The 22,157-nt window shown below is 46.6% G+C and overlaps 1 protein-coding gene across 3 annotated transcripts in view; it reads right to left on the reverse strand.

Moving 5' to 3' along the window:
• Positions 1-6,806: 6,806 nt before the first annotated feature.
• PLCB1 (phospholipase C beta 1) overlaps positions 6,807-22,157 on the reverse strand; it is a 284,895-nt gene continuing 269,544 nt past the window's right edge. The window contains exon 32 of one of the 3 annotated variants that reach the window (XM_054290430.1): positions 6,807-10,120. In XM_054290430.1, coding sequence (XP_054146405.1) covers positions 9,890-10,120 — 231 coding nt within the window. In that variant the 3' untranslated portion in view covers positions 6,807-9,889. The remainder of the gene's footprint in view (positions 10,121-22,157) is intronic. The other 2 variants (XM_054290432.1, XM_054290431.1) reach the window with 2 other exon arrangements.

A 22,157-nucleotide genomic window follows, 5' to 3' on the forward strand; every position in this document is an offset into this window, starting at 1 on the left:
CGGCTGAAGTGCCTTTTCTCTTAGGCAGTACACTGCAAACTGGTGCTGTGCTCCCAATCAGCATCACCCTTCTGTCAAGGGAATGCCTTCAAGGGCTTCTCTCTGCACCTGGCACTTCTTGTGGAGGAGCCCTTGCAGCAAAAGGAAAGTTTTCAGCCTGAGGAGCAACACTCAAGTGCTGCAGGCAGGAGAATCCTCTCTGCAGCTTAGAGGAGCTCCAAGTACCGCACAGACTGACATACCCACCCTCTTTCATCCCTTTACACACCAATTGTCCCTTCCTTGCCTTTTCTGTCCGCACATTTCTAAGGCAGCACCAGTCCTCTAGGGCCACAGGCTGAGCTGGAGCTTTGTGGGAGGCTCATAGTACACATTAATATTACTATATTAATATTGCAAGAACTACAAATAATGCCTTTTGCTTTCTCCCTTCCCCCTCTCCTGGGTCCTCTGTCATGGATATCACGGCATTGTCTGAACCTCTTGTGTCTGGGAATGGTTACAGGAAAAAATCAGGACAAGACAGATATTTCAGCCGTGGAAGACCAAGGAGAATTTCATTTGTCATGAGCTGGAGTAATTAGAAGTAATTTTTGCATGTTTTGGATGCTGACTTTGGTCAGAGCATGAGCTGTGCAAAACGCTTATTTTTATAGTTTTGACGTAAATCATGGAATGTTTTCTTTCTTAATTTGGAACACTTGCCCCAAATGTTCCAAGTCTCTGTAGATAAGTCCAGGCTCTTTTCTTCCTGACAACATCCATCCATCCATTAAAGTCCCAGGGTTGACTGCCCAAGTTGTTTAGCTGGACTGAACACAGGACAGGCATCTTTTAAAAGTGGTAAGTTCCAACAGTCTTCACAGACCACTGATTCCAAGTAAGATGCACAGCTTTGCTGTCTAAAATCTGCCTTCTTCTGTGCAGAAGTGCCATGGGTCATTTGCTTAATAAAATAAACCCAGCCTCCTCCCCCAAGCCCGGCACATACACAAAAATAATTTCCTTGGTTATATTTTTCTCTGGGGATGCTTAAACTGTCAGCTTTGCTGAGCTACATTCTCCCCTCTCATTCTTTCTCATGGGTGATGTCTTGTCACAAGGGACTCGGTGCAAAGTCACATTTTGAAATTTTCCAGAGGATTTAATATTAATGCATGTATAAAAGACTTGCAAAATCTTTCTCTTTTGAAATGATCATATTCTATCAATAGTTGCTAGAGCTGGAGTTGTTCAGCTTTGGCAAATAGTTGGAAATATAAGAAGCAAACGCTTCTGATCCCAGGGTTACATGGATGTACAAATTTTCAGATCAGTCACTGTCTCAGGGTATGGGCATGTGATCATTGCTCACTCACATGAGATCCATCTGAAATGATCCCACGTGATTGGAATCAGTGTGGAACGAGGAGCTCTCTGTTTCCAGTTGTATCTTCTGTTATCCATGGAAAGTCCTGCTTGGCCAACAACAATAAACTCTTGGGAGTGATCGCACACATCCCGAAACCTCTACCAGCGAACGTGGGAAAAGCAGAAGCTTCAGTTTGGTTTGAACCTAGGACACTGGCTAAGAATCAGTTACTGTAATGGATGGCAATGCAGAAATGTCAGCCCACAGGGCCTGTCTCACATGGATACACATTTGGGAGCTTCTCACATTTGCAGTTTCAGCTGTCATCCTCTGCAGCCACCCACAGCCAGGAGCAGCGGTGCGAGATCACACCAACACCCTCACACTGACACTTGGGCTCGTGTTTAATGTCCATGCTAACCCATCACTTAAAATCCATGGCCATTCAACCTCAAAACACTTGAAATGATTAATAATTAAAAGCTGCCTAGATAGGAATGTAACGTGCCGAAACATTGGCTAGCAAAGGCAGCTTGGCACAAGGATTTGCATTACAGCCTTTTCATCAGTTACAATAAATGAGTGTGGTAGAATGTCTCCTCCCCTATTAAATTAATATGCTTTTTTTTTTTTTTTTTGGCTCACATATGGCGGAAATATCCTGGTGGCAGTAGGAAGGGTCTTGGCAGACCTGTGCCTAAATGTGTGTTGATGCCTTGCCGTACAAGTTTCCTGTAGGGAGAGCAGGGGTTTAGGCGGGTGCAGCCACCGTGATCACGGGTGCCTGGCTGTCAGCGTGCCTGGATGGGCTCCATCTGCAATCAAAGGCACAGTGTGGCTCCCACAGAAAGCTGCCTGGGAGATGGATGGGCTGCATTGTAAGATGAGTCCCGCTCCTGCTGTAACTTGTGGCAAATTGCAGTTTTGCCAGGAAAAGCAGGATCAGGCGCTGCTGGCTGATGCCTGTATTTCTGCTGGTAAGGAATGCTAGCCAGAAAACCCAAAATGGTTGTATAGAAACATCCTCTGACTGGTTTCCCCCCCATTTGATAAAAATACTGCATGCTTTAAATCAATTACCTGTCTTGTGCGGCTCCCTGTGTCGGTGGTTTTGCAGCCTTCACTGATTTGGGGTTGCTAACTCTGATTTTACTGCAGGTGCTATGGTGCTGATTGATTTTTTTGCAATTATCATCTCCTTGAGTTTTGTGAAAACAGTTTCCATTTCACAGCTCACAATGGTCCCACATATGCTGCTGGTCAGGTTGCAAACATGCAACCTGTAACTGCTGTAGGCACTAGAAATATTGGTGGGGATAATTACAATTACAAATGAAAATGAAGTTTTTATTTAAAGGAGGCTTTATGAATGTCCCAGTTTGGGTTTTGAATGGGTGGTGGTACTGAGGCAGAAACCACCTCCTGTCCTACTGGACACCAGTGCTCCATCACCCCACACTGTACACGTCTGGTTTACACCTTACTGACAGACTCAGCATCCCTACAAACCTGGTCCCAATTCTGAGGACTGAAATAAGAAATTAATTTGAGTGCCTGATATTGAATTCTGATCCTCCAAGCCTTGCATTTGTCCCTGCATCCCCACCATCTGCATCCACGATGCTGCCGGGTTGCTGGAAGACGACGTGGTTTGGACCAGATCCTCTCCAGGCTCGGGGCAAGCACAGCATTATTTTCATTCCACTAGCTGAAGGAGGCAGATCTGGTGGCAATTTAAGAATCATACATTATCACAGGCTATGAAAAGAATAATTTATGCCCTTGAGCATTTCTCAGATCTTTCAGCAAAATCAGACATCTAAAGGAAAATCTGGTTCTTTGGAGAGCCACAGGGATGAGTAATGCACCCAAGAGGAGTTGGGGTTCAGACAAGAAGGGATTAGCATGCTCCACCAGTGTGGTTTTGTCCTCTCAGCCACACTCAGGCACATCATGTTTCCTCGTTTCATAACAACCATCTGGATGTGGAAATGGGAAGATGGGAGCTGGTTCTGTGCCTCTGGTTTGTCTTCCAGGGGCCACACGTCCCCTTCTGCAGAGGGCTGAGGGCTGTCTTTGTGCTGGGAGCTTGCACCACTCCTGCTTCCCTCTGACACACAGTGCCACACACTGCAACAGGCCTTGGGCTGGAGCTCTGAAAGAGGGGAAGCGCCCCAGGAACACCTCACCAGTGTGATCACAACCATCCAGAATGCTTTTGTGCTGGGCTGCAACCTGCTGCTCTGCTGGCCATTCATCAAATCCATGTATGAAATGCCCAGTGCTCCCCCAGGATCTTGTTGCCTTCACACAAGGAATCACTGAAATAGCTTTGCTTCTGTTGGCATTCACCTTGTGCTAGGATAACCTCTGCCCCCCAAAAAGCAACCCCAAACTGCCCATTAATTTCTCCAGCAATGGAGGGATCTATCTGCAGCTCCTTGAGCGTGTGACACTGGGCAGTCACCATTACATAGCTGACCTAAGGCAAATCCCAGATGATCTAATTATTAAAAAATAAAATAAACACCCCCTCTCCCTCCCTGCCTTACCACCCTGAATTTGTGTGAATCTCCCTCACTGAACATCTGATAGTTCATTTAAAAGAAAGAAAAAAAACCAAACAGAGCAGAGGGTTCCCTTGTGGAATGTAAGACCTCCAAAGGACTTTTGGCAGCATCTGGAGATATTAAGTTTTCAGACTAGGTATGCATAGCACAATAATTAGGTCCCCTGAAGAGACCCCAGTAATTGATGGAATTTTATGATATCTATTATGAAAGTATGAAACGGCTCTTCATAGAAAACACTATTGGATTTTTCACTCTTTATTCCACATAGGCTAAAAATCAATATTAACACCTGGCTAGTGAATTCTGACACTTGAAGAAGTTTGTGGCACAAAGGGCTCCCAACACTGGGCACTAATTGCTGTGGAGCTAACGGGACCAAGAGCACCGTGCTGTGTGCATTGGATTAGACAGCCTGCTCAAGAAACACCCTCTGAGTTTCTTTAAGAAACATTGAAGAACTTGCCTTCTGCAACAAAAAGCTGTAAGTTTTATTTTGTGGAGCAGGCCCTTTACTTCTGGCAGTGCTCCAGAGTGCTGAAAAACCAAGTGAGCAGGGAACAAACAGAACGTGCAGCGTGCATCGGCACTGCAAGCAGAGCTCCAACATCAGACAGCTCTCCTGCATTTGGGGCTGAGCTGAGAACAGCCACCAGGCAGAGGCACAGTGGGATGTGGAGCTGCCCAGGCCGGTGGCTGTCCCTCCCTGCTGGCACAGGCTGCCTGGCTCGCTGCTGGTGCCCGCCAGGCTGCTGCAGAGCGGCAGCTAGCGCCAGCGCAGGGGAAGGGCTGGCACAGCAACGTGCAGCCTGCAGCAGCAGTTCTCTACAGAAACACTCCCCTCACTTCACATGCAGCTCAGGTGCTGGCTTTCATACAGCTGCTGTAAGGTAGGGCTGCGGTTTGACAAAGAGGGCTTTGCTGCAATGGTCTCAGTGAATATGGAGAGAAGAGGTATTTAACTCTGTTAGCTCCATGCAGCAAGACAATGATAACTGTGTCAAATTCACCTTAATGCATACTGAAGCAGGGCCAGTTAAACTACAAGATTTTTATCACTGTGTGTAACACCAGCAAATGCCTGTCCCTGTGCCCTGGAGCCCTTCTGGCACCACTGGCATCCCCTGGCCACAGCCAGTCCCACTACGAGGTGAGGAGTTGCACCTTTCCTCCAATAATTGACAACAGCAGCATTTCCATGGAGAGCCAGATAATTTCCCTTTCATCAGTTACCTTGACACAAGATAGTTATCACAGCTCCCCAGTCTGTCACTGGTCTGAGGGAACAGGAATTTTAAAAGAGATACAGGTTTGAAATTATGGCAATAGAAAGCAGTTGCATTTTATGGAAAGGGAGAACAAATGCCCAAAGCTGGGTTTCCTTGGGAAAGCACAGCAACAATTATTTTGTTGCTACCAAGGCAATACCAAGGTGTTTTCTTCCTATTCCTAGACCCTTAATATAATAAAAGGAGCTAATAGGAAGCTGTAGGAGCCATGGGACAGCCTGTGCACTCTGCACCATCCCCAGCCCTGCCCAGGAGTCCACAGGGGCAGGAAAGGGCTTTTCTCCCTCCCCTCCCCTCTCCAGCCAGCCTGGCAGCTGCTGCAGGTGTCTGAGCAGGGCACAGAGCACAGCAGTGGCATCAAGGGCTCTGTGGGCACTTGCAGCCCACAAATCAGGGCAGCAAAGAGCCCTGCTGAGGGCTGGGCTGTGGTCTGGGGCTGGACCATCAGAGGGAGGCTCTGTGGCAGCAAAGCAAAGGCAGAGGGCAACATTTATTTACTGAGAGGAACACAGGCTCTTCCCCACTTGTCCCAGTCCCTTCCCACCAGGAGAGGCTTCTCCCCCAGCCCAGGAAGGAGCTCTCTCTGAGATCCCTGCACTGGGATGGAGATGTGCAGCCACCCCACGGCTCTGTCCCAGCTGCTCCCCAGGCTGCACTCTGTGAGTCAGAGATGATCTTACCACAGGCTGCACAGCGGGCTCTGCCCCCCGCCAGGGACTTCATCTGCTCTGCTCAGCTGGTGCCGGGCTGCAGGAGCTCTTGGCTTCAGTTTATTTATTGCTGAGGGCGCCTGGGCTGCCACAGCTTGGCTGATTTACACCCTTGCAGAGAGGTGACTCGTTTGCTGGGAGACATCCCACATGGTGAATCACCACTCAGGGTTCCTTGACTGACCCTGGCAATTAAGAGGATATTAGAAAGCCTTTCCAAGGGGAATCTCAGCCTTGGGGTGATCATATGTGAAAGTGCCCTCCTGGGGAAAAAACCCTCCAAGAAAAGAACATTATGCTAAGAGGAGCAGATCTTAATGCCATGAGAAGCTGTGAGATCATCTGGTCTGGGCTGTCCATCACAGTGCCCTCTGCTGCATCCACACTGAGCACAGGGTGCAAGCACCTGCTGTGGCATCATCCCATGCATTGCATCATCCCCTCTTCCTGCCAGTGCCTGCAATCCATCACCTCTGCTCTGGGAATGCAGAAAGGAAATAAAGAGGGTGATGAGTGAAACAGCTGGGGCAGTGGAACAGAAGTACAGGTGCTGCCATTTGTTGAGACAGGTTATTGGTGTGGCTGGAAGTCACGTCCCAGCTCTCCTGCAAAAGCCTTCCTGTAAACCAGCACATTTTCTTACCAGTTCATTGGCTCCTGCACACTGCTTTTTGTTTCCCATTGTTCCAGAGTCACTGCAAATGCCCATTGTGCTGGCACGGGCAGGGGCTGGAGGCACGGGCACGTGCAATTTCTTGTTTCACAAAAGCCTGCAGGGAAATTTCCCTGCCTTCTCCTGGCACTGCCCCTCCTGTCAGCAAAGGCTCAGGGTAAGGTCTCCTCAGTCAACTGAGGCTCTTGAACCAACGAATGGAGAAAACTGGGCTTGTGTTAAGAAATTTTTATTTGTCCTTTGGATCTGTAATGTAAGCACATAAAATTACAAGTGGAAGAAACATCATGCCACAAAATTGCATAGAATTTTTACAAAAATGTGAATTATGCCTCTGAAACAATCATAGATTGAGAAACCGAAAAAATATGTACATGTTAACTGGAATATTTCATCCTACTCTGAAAGCAAATCATCAAGGACTAATCAATCACAGACACTATTAATACAATGTACAAGAGCAACACTGATTTCAAAGAAAGGCAAGCAATGATGTCCCTTTAGTTATCTGTCAGTGAATGTTTAGCTAATACATGAGCATTAATTAACATAATTATGAACATGTTAAGTCTAAAATGTCTGGCCTTCATTAGAATTTTTAAAATTCTGTTTATACTGCCAAAACCAAGCTATTTTCAGTAGTGTAAAGATATCTGAAGTGCACGACCTAGTTTAATATAGACAGCTCTATTCTATACAGCAGAAAGTCCACAATACAGCATTTCCACACATTCAACACGGAACAAGGCAAATACATAAAAGGCACAAGACTTGCACATCATAAAGACCCTTTTGTCATTATCTTACTCTAGTTCAAGTAATATCAATATTAAATGATATCAGTTTCACTGAAATAGTTTGAACGATGCAAGATGTACAGGATCACACACTACCTTACACCTGCAGAAAGTGGCACTGTACAGATATAAAAAAATGGGAGTACGGGAAATGGTCAAATACAAACGTACTGTAAAATGACTACAGCTGATAGTATATTGAACCCAACCAGTCTATTTATTTCTTATTAAATATAAATAAAAGGTTCACTGGCGTTTGCCCGAGTTTCTCTGAGGGCTGTGTGATTCCTGGCTCCCCTGAAGCCCTCGGGAACGTCACTGAGGCTCGGAGGAGCCAGGCCTGTCCCAAAAGCCTGCGCCGTACAACGCTTCTGTAATGCAACAGCTTCAGTTTTATATCAACACTGCTAGCAGTTTATTCTCGTAATAATTTAGACAACACGTCATTTTAACTTTATAAAATGCAGCATTAAATGTCGACTCTACATTTTCAATGAGTGATTAAGATTGATTTCAAAGTGCAAAACTAGGATTAGCAGAGGAGTCACCTTTCCTAGCGTTAAGATGAAAGTCAGATTTTTGAATTTCATGTGCACTGATTTCGTCATCATAAACCAGAACAGTTTAATTCAAAATATGATCTCCAAACAATGTGCAATTTTTCTTTCTTTCTGCTCTAAGTTTAAAAAGGAAACATCAAAATACTGTTTGTTTTCCAAGATTTGAACTTATATATATACACACCATTATTTAACTGAAAACTTAAGCTTGATTTGTATTTTATTGCTTAAATTTAAATAAAATAAGTTACTTTAAGTACTAAACTCCTGAGGGAATGGAAGTAAGGTAACTCAACTGTTAGGGTGTGTTAAATGCCTCCCTATTAACTGATTGCTCTCTCCGACTGCCGTGTAACCCTAGGTAAGGCCCTGATCTTCAAAGGTGGATGTGAGTGTTATTCCCAGCCCAGCTCCCCAGCCCAGTGGTGCAGGAGAACACAGCTCTGCAGGATCAGCGTGTCCAGGCCAGCCTGGGGCTTCTGGGCTGGTGTCCCCTTGCCCCAAGGCCCCTCCACCAGCAGGGAAGGATCGTGCACTGGCCCAGGTACAATCCCGACTGTCTGAGGTGTCTCATGATTCCCATTTCTGCTGGGGGGCAATCCACAGAACAGCATTTCTTACCTTTTCAAACATCCTCACTTTCAAATGTGTCTCTGTCATCCGATAGAAATTTCCCAGAATGTGCTGTTACTTCTCTCATGCATTTCATACAGTACGCTAACTTTGATTGTTCTTATTTTAACAAGTCAGTTAAACAGATTAATATACATTTTTAAATAACAGTGGTCATGTTTTTATACTCTGCTTTTAAATTTTAGACCTTAGTAAAACTGAACCTCAGTCTTAAAAATAATGGAAGATTCTGTTAGATTTCAAATACTGTAGTCCTAAACATTTTATAATCCTATCAAATTCAGTAAGCTTAAAATATGATACTTAAAATCAATACTTTTGAGTCTGCAAAATATATATCAAATTTATATTCTAAAACTACTTTGATTTACACCACTAACACCACAAAAAGAATTCTATGATTCCATGATTATTCTATAGCAGTATAACCCAGATGTTAGCTCTCGGAAAGATTCTTTCTATTCACGGATCCCTGAAACATTTCATTTGGCCAAGAGACCACATCAACTTCAAATAGCAACATGCTGTGTGTGTATATGGACAGATGTGTGTGCACATACAGCTATATATATATATAAATGTATATATATACAAACATATATGCACTCACACGGTGTAGCAAACACAGACGGACACAGACACTGACAATCTCCACGCCGGTTCTTCTCTCCCTTTTCCTCTCGTCCCCACAGTTCCAAGAATTTTCAGCAGCAAATATATGTCTCTCCATGGGATAAACATAATATCAAGACAGCAAGCCACCAGTGCTTGCAGAGCTAAAAAGGATCCAAGGTTTCAGTGCAAATGTAAAAGGATGGTACAGCTGTCAAGGTGCAGTTATAAAGAAGGAAACAAATATGATTAGGTGCTGTTGTGATATTCGCCAGGATCTCTATTAGTTTGGAGCACTTGGCTCTGGCACTCCAAAAGGAAATCTGCACACACTTTTCTCTGTACAATACACTGGTCTTCATTAAACATTCTTAACAGTGAACATGGCCAGAAAATTACCCACTGTAAACTGGCCAAAAAAAAAAAAAAAAAAAAGGAAAAATAAAGAGAAGAGGGAGGTTAACATATTAATTTTCCCATTACAACTGCACTAAGCTTTAGGATAATAATCAGATGAAGAATGAGAATGAAGACCTTTGCAGAATACTTTTATAAAATGTTCCTTTGGGGAGATGTGCACTCGAGTGCAGATTCCTGCTGCCTCCCTCCAGGAGCTCCGGCGCAGCTCACCGCGGCACGGCGGAGATGGCAGCTGGGAAAGGCGCACCCCGTGCACTGATTGTTTCTTGGGCAGTTAAAAAGTAGTATCAAACACTTTCTCTTGGGTATCTTCTTCCAATTCCTCCTCACTTTGTGGAGGTTTATGGTTTGATTTTCCACTGTCAGAGGCCAGGGAAGAGGGGGCAGAACTGTGGTCTCCATCCTCACTGATTTTCCCTTTCATGGCTTCCTGTACGAACTCCAGAATTTCCAAAGGCAGTCTTTTGAATTTGTCTTGATATTCCTGATCAAGTTCCACCTGCAACTACAACAAAAGAGACAAGCTGTCTTCAGGTGTATGTGATATGACCAGTGCTACAGGATGGGGAAAGCACCACACCAGGCAGGAAGGGCATTACCAAGGCACTTTTGCACAATTCAAGACCGTACTCCCTTCCTTCCCGTATCAGCACCACGCATCCAAAGTGCCTATCAATTTCCATGCAGTCATTGCCAAGCTGGAGGAACGTGCAGTCACAAGGCTGGTTTTGGGTACCATCCTTGGGTACCCAAATCCTTCAAATTAATGTGGATTTAACTGTAGTGGTATCCATACTCCCACTGGCTTTGACAAGACCCCATTCAGGTGCAGTATGGATCACGGATAGGCCTTTGAAAGAGCAAGGCCTTCATTGAGCTTCAGGTAGTTAATCACACATCAAACACACCACAAACGTTGCTCTGAGAACAATAAAACAACTTGTGCCAGATTTCTTGGGTTGGAGAAACCATTAGGAAAAACTCAGTTGTCAAAGGGAGTCAGAGAGGGAGGGAAAACAAGTTAAATTACATTTCTTAGGGCTAGATCATGGAAAGTTACATTATCGGATTAATGCAGAATGTGTCTTGGACATTACTGGGGAAAAAGTGTCATATCATCAACAGGATGCAAAAGGCATGCAGAAAGAAATCTGGCTATCAGTCTTCAGGAAGCAGTGGGTCCTTTCCCAGTATTTATCAGTACAGCCTTTGTTTTTAGTGCCCATATTAGGATCTGCACAATCCATTATTTGAAAAACATTATTGTGTATCAAAGTTTCAACTGAAGACAAAGCCAATTTTTTCATCATGACCAATATGAGCACAGCAGGAAGCGAAAGGGGTGAGTTCCAAAGCCAGACCCGCTCCATCTGTCCGTCCATTCATCCATCCATCCATCTACCCACCTTCTTAAAAAGAGGGAGTCAGGTTCTGCTAACTGTAGCTGCAGCAGTTTTGCAATAGTTTCTTAGGCAATTGTGTTTTCAGGTAAGTATTTTCCCAGGATTTCCAGGATAAAGGTGCTGGGAATTCTGATCCTTCAGCCCTAGGCCTGAGTCTGTCCTGTGCAGTTTCAGGTCTCCTCCACCCCACTGCAACAGCTCTCAACGGGCAGTGCGAATTTTCACCTGAACATCAGGTCCTATCCCAGGCTTCCCATTCTTCACCTGTCCACACACACCATGTGCCTCTACCCCTGCCCCTCCCTCTGGGCCCTTCCAATCCCATTCCCCATGCTTCTGGCCTGGTTTTCATCCTGCATCTCTGACTTTATTTTTGTGAGGCCTCTTCTCCTTTCTCCTGATGTGCAAATCAATGTCCTTAGCTCACCCGGTCTAGTTCTACATTCCTTAATTAGACAAATTCTGCAGCTTTTCTTCCTCAAGATCTAAGACCTGTTCTTTTTCCTTTTGGTTTCCCTGCTAAAGCTCTTTTCCTGCCTTCTTTCTGGCAATTCTCCTGATGTCCTGGCCTCTGTTTCCCACCTCAGATAAAACCAAGTCTGAGGCATAAACGGTTCCATTAAACACACCCTGTGTCTAAAATACATATTTCTATCAGCCAGAAATATATAGTTGTCACTGTGGTAAGTTAATAATTATCATAACACCCTTCTTCTTTTCCTGCACCCCTTCATTTTCTGGCTTTCTGTAGAGACACAAATTTTCTGAAGGAATCCTCCTTTTGTCTCCATTTTGCAAACACTTCCACAAGTACAGGCATCATCAGAGGAACAGTGCCATGGGGTGGCTGGTGGATAAACTGGAATGATCCTCCCTCTCTGCCTGCTCAGCACAGCCCCAGCAGTGACTCCTGCTGCCCAGGGAGCCCCTCGGCCCCCATGAGATCACATCCGCACTGCTGCACTGTTGGCAGCTCGGCACTCAGTGGCTCACACTGTGAAACCAGAGATTAAATCCTGGGCAAAAGATTAAATTCTTCCTTCATGGTGCTTGGGGTTACAGTTTGTGGCTAAATACCTGCCCTGTAAAACCACAGGAGTGTCCAAGGCAGAGATGGGCTGCTGCATTCCCCCACCTCGCTGTCACACGTGGCATTTGTGAATTTTGGGCACCTCAGGTACAGAAGGTGTGCAGTATCATAAATCAGGGAAAAGGCTCCTGGCTCTCAACTTCCTTCAGAACCTCAATGTGCTTAATTAGGTTTAAAAGCAAAGGAAATATTTGAAATCCCTCAGAAAGTGAACATTATGTGAACCCAGTGCAGCCATAAGCATGTTGTTAGGTAACAATTGCATCCAATATTCTCCTAAAGCACCTCCAGTGGCTAATCCCCCCTAAGCTGAGTGCTCAATAGAGATGACATGGATCTGGTGGATCTGGAGCTACCCTTCTGTCTCCAGAGACCGTCTACAGAGATATCTCATCATGAGAAGGTTGAAGTTAGTTGAGAAGGAGCAGCCAGCAGACAAGGAGGGTTGATTAAACTGCATCAGTAAAAATTAGTTTTGATTTTGACTCCAAAGGCTCTGTCAGCTCTTCCCCTTGCTCAGTCTCTGACAAGCCCCTCAGATCCCATCCATTCTCTGGCCCCTGAGCTACCACACAAGGTTAAGGAAACAAGTTGCCAGCTTAAAACCAGCTGGCCTTAAGAAATCCAGCTGTTTTTCTCCTAAAAGCCACAGTGTTGTTCTGTTTGTTCTGTAGCTTCACAGGGACATTGCAGTTCATGGCAGTGAATGGAGAGCTGCCCTCCCAGCAGCAGCAGCCACACACAGCTCTCATTTGGCTGGCTGATGGCAAGACAAGGTGCCAGGTTACAGCGTGAGTGGAAACCTCTCTGCTCCACCAGCTCCTCACCAGATCCACCCAGGGCTGGCTGATGGCAAGACAAAATGCCATGTTAATGTGTGAGTAAAACCTCTCTGCTCCACCAGCTCCTCACCAGATCCACCCAGGGCCCTCCTGCTCAGCCTGCTGTTCCCCTGGCTGCTTCCCATCACAAGTCCACCTACCCCAATTTCTCTGCTCCCCAGCTACTGAACAAGGTGACCTACACTTGCTGTTAGGATTTTGGAGTCAGACAAGGGGGGGAATGAGACTGGCACATCATTATCTGGACCACTGTCCTCATTAACATGTAACAACCCTCCTCCTTCTGTTATCTCACTGCCTGCCCTCTTGCATATCCTCTGTCCTCTCCTTAACCCACAACAAAAACAACACAAATGTCACCCCCACGTGGCTTTAGTGTCCCACGGCTGGACACTATTTCTTGTTCAGGTAGATCTCACTCCCTGTACTTTACTGACAGGCAGGGGGTTAAAACTTTAACATGCAGAGCCATCATGTTGGCAATGGGGCCCTTGGGGACAGGAGATGAATCTGTGAGTCCCTCTTGATGGCTGTGGCCAGCAGCTCTTCAATGTGTGCTTCCACCTCCTACCTTTTATATTTTTCCCCAACAGTGCAAGTTAAAAAATGCCAGCTGATGCTCCCCTCAGCCACACAGAATGTGCCCTGGACAAACAGCACCACCTGCACCTCCAAGCCAACCCCACAGCCCTGGGCCGAGGGCAGGGCACGAGCAGGGCTCCCAGGTGAGCAGAGCTCCCGGGGCCCAGCCAGCTGCCCAGCTCCCTCCCGTTCAAAGGGCCCTGCAGCATCCTCCTGCTGCCCAAAAAGCGCCCTGTGCTTGCCCCTCTCCTCATCCCCACACCCTGGGACGCAGCTCACGCGCCTTCTTGAACGTATCTGCAGCTCAGCAACAACCCAAGGGTCACTGCTGGAAAAGCATCTCCAGAATCAATCTTCAGCCAAAAGCCTTTTGAGAAAGTTATGTGGGAAATACAACCAATTACTCATTTTGGTGAAAAAACCCCACCAAAACACAGTTTTTGTTGAAACAAAAACATTAATTATGGCCATATTTGGTTTGATGAAGTTCTCCCATTGCAAGGATTTAATATGACTCCAAATAAGTCACTTTTTTGAGTCTCAGGTTTTTCCATTCTGCTGGGAATTTTTCTCTAAGGGCAGATTTTTGAGTTTGGTGTTTCTGTTCTATCTCCTTTTAAATTTATCTTATTTTGTTTTCCTGATGACTTTCTTTCCCTGAATGATGCAGTGAATTATGAATGGAAAATTATTCAAATACCCTGGCTCAACAATTTAGGTAAAAATAGACTCTGAGGACTAAATAGTTCAGTATCTCCAACAATCTCTGACATTTCCAACAGTAAACTCTTTATGCCTAAGATTTTGTCACAATTTTTGAGTTAAGATTTCAAATGAGAGACATTTTAAAGTTGTGTTATATCTCCTTGAAATAATAATATATGAAAAACCTACTCTTTTGGTATTTGATTGTTGCATTTACTCACAGTTGAAATGTGGTGCTCATTTGTATCCATAATTACCCTGGCACTGCCCACGTGCAGGATATTATTTAATTCCACACAGACAGTGCCTGTGCTTTTTGTTTTACCGATGGGAACTCAAGTGCATTTGTTTCTTCTGTGCAATTTCAGCAGAATGTACTTTGACAGCAGGCTGTGAGTGGCCACTGCACCTTCTGTAACCAAAGGGGGGCTGCAGCCTCTGCAGGGAATTTCTGTTCAGCACAGCTCCCGTTTCCCTTATCACGTGCCATGGGAAATGTTTATTTTGCTAACACCAGCACCACTGACATTGCCAGTGCTCAGTGCTGCCATATTGCAACAGCAGCACTGGGCTGGGATTGGGGCCCCCTCCTTCTCTAAATCTGCTAAAGCCACAAATACTTCTTTTTCTTCCTGCAAATATTTGACCCATGTGCCTTAAGATACTTTTAAATAGAGGATTTGGGGCTTTTAAGCCTGCATCAGACAACAAATATGCATAATGTCAGCGACCTCAATTTAGCTTCCAAAATAGCACATGGAGGACTCCCAGACACAGGGTACAGAGAGCAGGAAGGCTGCTGTTCCTCTGCTTTTCATTTGCACAGCTTACTTAATTAGAAAGCCATTCTGGAGGGATACAGCATTAAAAGACACATGAGCAGCAAGAACTGTTAAAAGCAGATGGAGGCTCAGTAACAGGGAGAGTGAAATTGAGGAACAGAGCTCAGGGATCAAGTGATTTATAGGCAGCAATTTTTGTTTAATTGGAAACAGTAGGAGTTCCTTATTAAGGAGCATGTTATTCCCTCCACTAAGCAGATTTCTGCTGGGAAGGCAAAGGAGTAAGCACAGCTCAGATGTCCTCATGCCTCCAGGCCACAGTCCCTGTGCAGCAGGGCTGGAGCCCTCCTGCCCCACCAGAGTGGCCTGAGGCAGCAGGGGCAGCAGCAGGTTCTCCTGGGAAAGAGTCACCTCTGCATGGGCAGGGAGACCTAAAGGCTCCTTTTGCTCCCAGGGACACCAGGGAAGGGCGTAAAGGGATGTGCCAACCATGTTAATTAACATTTGGGCTTCATACAGCTCAAGGACAGCACTGCTAGCCCTGAGCTGAAACTAGTCAGGTAGACAGGAGTGTGGAACCATCAAGGGGAGCCTAAGGGCACTTGGCAGCTGAGGTGGCACCAGGTAAAGAGCAGCAGGAAATGCCTTCATGCTGTCTGGAAAGCTCCTGTTGATGAGTCCTGTCCTCAGACAAGGACATCTCTGCATTTCAAACAGTGGTTACTCGGCAGACCATGAGACACACCAGGCACACCAATTCCCAAATCCTCCTCTGCCTCCCTGCCTGAAGGAGATGCTCCCATGTCCTCCACACGAGGCCGACCCCACCACCCCCAGTGTCCAGGCTGCTGGCTCAGCCCCAGCTCTGCCTGCCCCCATGTCCCCCATGCCCCCAGGCTGCACAGCCCAGCTCTGTGCTGGACAGAAAGCACCAGCAGGCACAGCAGAGGCCAGCCAAGGCTGTTATCGTGCCCTGGTATCTGCCCCTGCACACACACTGCCCCCCTTACCTGCCCTGCCGCAGCCCAGGGGCTCTCTGTGAGGCCAAGGGGATGGGCTCTGCCTGCCCAGGGTACACAAGTCCCCCGGTGAATGAGTCCCTGTGATGTGTGCCAAGGCACCGGACTGTCACCTGGGGCCCCATCAATCTGTGCCTCTGTTAACTGCAGCCTCCATTAAACCAGTGGCACCTGGCTCCTGCATTTTAGTGTTTAGAAGGAGCTCATACCCACCTTTGTGTAGTAAACCCACATTTGCTCCAATAACTGATTAAAAATAAATGTCTGGGGCATCTAACTCACTTTCTCTTTAATTATCCAACCCAAACTTCTGTCATTCATATCAATAAATCCCCCTCTAGCAAACCACCCATCACTCCAAGCACTACGCCCTGAACCTGACCATGACCTTCAGCTTCTTTGACCAATTTCCAAGCCCATCCTTCCTAGGAATCCCACTAATCCTCATCTCAACAGCATTCCCAGCTCTCTCACTGCCCTCCCTAGACAAACCATGAGTTACCAATCTGGACACCATGAGTGCTGCCCAGGTTACAGACATATTGAACACACATTCACCTGCACAGCATCTCTGCTGAGACCTGCTGGGTTAGAGAAGGTCCTACAGCAAAGGCCTGAACTGGAGATCTTTGCCTACTGGCAATTGGATTATTAGCAGCAATTTCAGATCTCTTGCATTTTCTTTAAAGAAATTTTTAAAGAACTAGCTTGCACTGAGTTCTGTGGGAGGATTTTCTTCACAGTAACTCGTTTCCTGTTTCTTCAAAAGCCTGGCAGTTTATCCTCATGCACAGCCCTGCTCTGTGCCTTGCAAGCTGCATACTTGGAATTACTCCTCTTTCTGATGATTATTTCATGTAACAGTTTGCTTTTGAGGACAAAATGCTTTCTTAAGCTGTCAAGTGGCTCTTAGACAACACTATAAAAGCATGACCTATGCACCTCATAATGCATATGAATAAAAATAATTTGAGCTAGAATGAACAGGAGAAAATCCCCTTTCTATGGGCATTTTAAGGGTAGATTCTGAGATTCTGTTCTTTTTCATCATCACTAGAGTAAGCTGTCTTCACTGTAAGCAAAGGGAATCTGCTCAGTTTCAATGCAATAAATCCAGAGAAGCTCCCCTCATCTATCAGCAGATACTGCCCTTAGTTTACTGGGGTGGATCCAGGGTAAATAACTCGAGTGACAGAGCTCAAAGAGAGCGTCTTAGCTGGTCCTTTTTTTAAAGTGCTCTCCATATTTTGGATACTGCAAGACAAACAAACAACAAAAAGAATCAGTGCAGCCATTACCTTCTAATAAATGATGTTTTTCCACTTCCCCGGTGCCTCCAAGGCAGCCTGCAAACAACACAGGCCTTCCAAGAGTGGCAGTATTGTAATCCTCATCTCAAGAGGTCATGACAGTCCCTTGGAAACTCATTTTAAATGACATCTTGAGGTTACAACAGCAACAATATATCCCAGAAATATTCCAAAGCCCGGGCAGAGCGAGCAGAGCACGCAGCACTCAGCAGCAGCAGCACCATGGCTGCAGAGCAGGGTGTCCCCAGCAGCCATGGCATCTGCAGGACACTCAATATTCACTGTGCTTGGCCTGAGAGTGGTGGTGTCCCCCTGAGTGAGAGATTCTGGCAATTTTGAAAAGAGGAGAGACAAGAAAAGAAAGTTTCAGGTGCTTAAGGCCTCCTGTGTGAGGGCTCAGGAGCTGCTGGAGCTCAGATCTGGAAAAAGGTGGTGGAACCCACAGCAGAGCTTTTGGCTGCTCACCTAGATGGAACCCTGGGTTCAGGTTAACCAAGCACTTCCCAGTCTCTCATATCCACCTTGCTAACAGCAATGACAGTGGTGTCTGTGTCTGGCTCTTGGCAGGACATCTCTAACAGGCGAGTGCCACAGAAAATTCCCTCTGAGCCTGCTCCTCCAACAGGACAATGGAAAGGAGACAAATAATCCCTTGGTGTGTCTCTCTCCAGGGCCATCCCTGTGCTCCTGGAAGCCGAGGGAACAGCTCAGGCTGTGACTGAGTCTGGCAGCTCCTCTCACTGCCATACCTGCCCTGGCCCTCCAGCCTGCTCTGAGGACAGGAGCTGCAGCACACACTGAGGGCTGTGCCTCTGCACACAGCACCTTCTGAGGGCACACACCCACTGCCAGCCCATGGCCCTCACCATGCGCAGGGAGCTGCCACCCTTGGCTCAGAAATAACCACACTGATACAGCCTCTGCTGCCCTTTGAATGTACCTTGCTCTCCATGCCAGGGAGCATCTGCAGGATGGAGCCCACTGAAAGGTCTGCTTGGAAAATTACTGAGCACTCAGTCCTTCTCCCAATTTCTTGTTAAAAATGGATGTTTCTAGACTGGAAAGCAAGCACACTCTGAATAGAGATCAAAGCCTTCAAAGTTGCTTTGAAAACCTTCTCAAGCAGTTGCAGCTCTATAATCCCCTGTAACAGCGAAGGCTATTCCAAAATATTTCCTAACTCATCAACAACATGAATCTGGCTTCCTCTTCACTATTAGCAGAGACTTTTGCACTGACTCTCCCCAGATAATGAGCCAAGTCAGTGACAGACCCACTGAACATAGCAGGCCAATGAAAAAACCCACTCAGAACCTGGCAGAAGTTCCCAGCGCAGACAGAGCCACTGTCCCTCCTCCTCCATCTCCCAGAAAGGATGGCTCAGTGCTTTGGCCTTTGCACTCCCAAGTGCCAGGCAAGTTCTGAGGCTGGGTTTAACAATGACAAAGAGCTGGGCCCAGGTTCAAACCCATGTGCTGATGAATATGTTCATGATTACCTAATGGCCATCAACTGGAGATGTATCATTGCTGCTGGGCACTGAGGCTGCTCTGTGTTTATATTCTGTGATTATCTTCACATCCCTCCACTTCCACCCTGAGTTCATCCACATAGCCACACTGCTCATCATCTCATGCTGTATTACACAACACACTGGGCTTTTTTTTACTTGAGAGGCAAAATTAGTGTGGAATTTTAACTGCAACTATTAAAAACTTCAGAGCTTAATGTAAGAGCAACACTGCCCAGTGGTTCAGCCTAATTAAAAATAGCCTGAAGGTTTTTCTTCCTTATACTACAATGAGCTTTAAAGGGAAAAACCCTCCTCTTGCTGTTTGTGCTGCTGTTCCTGGATTAAGCAATACTGTGCACTAGGAGGCTGACTGAGCCATCCTCATGATTAAGTTCAAGGGATTAATATTTCAGTTCAGTTGTTTTTCATTTAAACATTCTCTCCAAAGTTCATATTAACACTGACTGCTGCAAGCCTAGGCAACTCTCTAATTACCCATCAAGTTTAAATGACCCGTGCAGAAAACTTTATGTCAGTGATGTCCAGCAAGCATCCCACAATGCAAAAATTGACAAAAGGTAATCTCATCAGGGCAGATCAAGAGGACAAAGCTGCCCAGGGCAGCCTGAACTCCTGCAGTACAGCACACACCCAAAGCTCACTCCAGCCTACAGGGCAGGGATTGGCTTTAATGGGGTTTGGAGCTGCAGCCACACACGTACAGGTGCAAGCACGGCAGATCAAGGGAAGGAACTGCTGGCACTAAAGGGCATGAGATGCTTGCTCCTGACCCAGCAGGGAGCTGGGATAATTGTAACCTGCCTCACAAAGGAGAGCTGCAAAGCTGTGTGTCAGTGGCTCAGCGCTTTCACCTGAACATCACTCCTTTTTTCAATTTAAGCAAACTACAAAGGTGAAGGAGTCTGGGAAAAGGGTGCAGGCTGCTGCTTAAAATCCAGCAGCCAAGAGATAACAAGCTCCCACAGAGAAGGGCAGCTGCCTTGCTCACCTGCAGACCTTGCTCTCTCTGTACAACCCCCTCAGGTCTGCCTGCAGCACTGAGCTCCCTGGGGAAGGGAAGCTGCTGCTGAGGGGGTTTGTGCCTCCTGATGCTGATTCTGGGTGAGGAACTGCCACCCTGCCCATGCTGCAGCACTGAGCTCCCTGGGGAAGGGAAGCTGCTGCTGAGGGGGTTTGTGCCTCCTGATTCTGGGTGAGGAACTGCCACCCTGCAGCCTCCCAGCCTGGTGCAGGGAGGAGCTGTGACAGCATGTGTCCCAGGCCTGTGTGTGAGGCTGTGCCGTGGCACACTTGCCCTGGCTCTGGAAGGGCTCTTGAACACATCTCTGTGTTACAGAGACTGCCGCTGAGCTCTGGTCAGCCCCTGCTGCTGCCAGCCGAAGGGACACACCAATCCCTCAGGAGCCAGCAGGGACAGCACAAGTTCAAACCCCTGAGGATCAGCTCCCCTGGTGCCCCCTGTCCCCCCAGGCTCAGTGGCACAGGAAGGTCACTGTGGGCCTCCCCACAGCCCCTGCAGGGACTGTGAGCTCCTCACTGTGAGCTGCTCCGCCCCCTCTCCTCCTGGGCTAACACAGGTCATCAAAGCTCAGTTCACCACAGGGTCAAGCCTGAGCTCAGTTCCAAGAAGCTCGTGGAACTTCACTAAGCCCTTTGCTTTTTTTTCCACTGAGAGGCATGCCATCGAAATGCCTAACATGATCCCCCTGGAGCTCCACTTTGTTTTTAATCTGATTTCATTTATGTGTATCACTATTGGTAGCTTCTCTCTTGGAAAGGTTTTGCACCATGCAAAACCTTATTTAAGAAAAAAAAACCACTGGCAGTAGAACAAAACCTCTTTCCATTACAAGAACTTATCTTTCTAATGCTCTATCAGTGTTTTATTATTATTTTGGTACTTGACATCTTCCAAAAGCATTAAAAAGTTCTTGAGAGACCTTACAGCTTTACAGTGTATTCTCTGATGCCAATTCTGATCACAATCTAGCTGAAGATAAGTTTAATGAACACTAGAAAAATAAAGGCCTTTCATAAGTGATCAAGTGATTTGAAGAAGCAAAAGGGTACTTTAAAAACACGTGTTTCTCACTTTAGAGCCCTATTCTAAAAATGTGCAGAGTGCACATCTCTGCAACAGAAATTCATCTGGAACTTGGGGAGTATTTATTTCAAATCATAGTAGAAAGTATCAGAAATGAAAGAGATTATTAACTTGCAAATACACCTTTTAGAACAACAACTATAAAATGTCATCTCTTCCCCATCTCAGGGAAATCCATTTAGTATTAGAGAAATACAGACAGACATTAGATTTAGTGATGGTGAGTCGAATAATAAAGTCTTCTGCTACTATAATAACAGTAAAAAGATTATTCTGAATTAGTCACAGAAGTTATTCCTAAAAAATTCTTATCACTTATGTTATTTAAACTTTCTTACATATCAATTAGTTTGAAATAATAAGTCTTTAGGCTATCTATTAATTGCAGCGCTGTTGGCACGATCTGTGCTTAAAATTACACAATGAAAATTAAGCTGAAGCACCAAGCTGTCTTGGCTAACAAAAAAGATTTCCTCAGCCCTTTGGATAGAGCAGGAGAGAGAATGGGGGCACAGAATCCACAGGAGAACTCAGATTGCTGAGTTACAGCTCCCTCCTGCCACAGGCTGCCAGGGGCTGTGCAGGGCATGGGGTGAGAGCCTGGGCTGAGGCTGCAGGGCTGCTTGCCCGGCATAGTTCCCATTGCCCTGCACAGCTCCCATTGCCCTGCACAGTTCCCATTCCCCTGCACAGCTCCCATTGCCCTGCACAGTTCCCACTGCCCTGCACAGTTCCCATTGCCCTGCACAGCTCCCATTGCTTGCCCTGCACAGCTCCCATAGCCCTGCACAGTTCCCATTGCCCTGCACAGCTCCCATTGCCCTGCACAGTTCCCATAGCCCTGCACAGCTCCCATAGCCCTGCACAGCTCCCATTGCCCTGCACAGTTCCCATAGCCCTGCACAGCTCCCATAGCCCTGCACAGTTCCCACTGCCCTGCACAGCTCCCATTGCTTGCCCTGCACAGCTCCCATAGCCCTGCACAGCTCCCACTGCCCTGCACAGCTCCCACTGCCCTGCACAGTTCCCATAGCCCTGCACAGCTCCCATTGTCCTGCACAGCTCCCATTGCTTGCCCTGCACAGCTCCCATTGCCCTGCACAGTCCCCATTGCCCTGCACAGTCCCCATTGCCCTGCACAGTCCCCATTGCCCTGCACAGTTCCCACTGC

Source organism: Melozone crissalis, unplaced genomic scaffold (assembly GCF_028551555.1).
Source record: "Melozone crissalis strain CALT ecotype California unplaced genomic scaffold, PUWL_Pcris_2 ptg000081l_1, whole genome shotgun sequence".
NCBI lineage: Eukaryota > Metazoa > Chordata > Aves > Passeriformes > Passerellidae > Melozone > Melozone crissalis.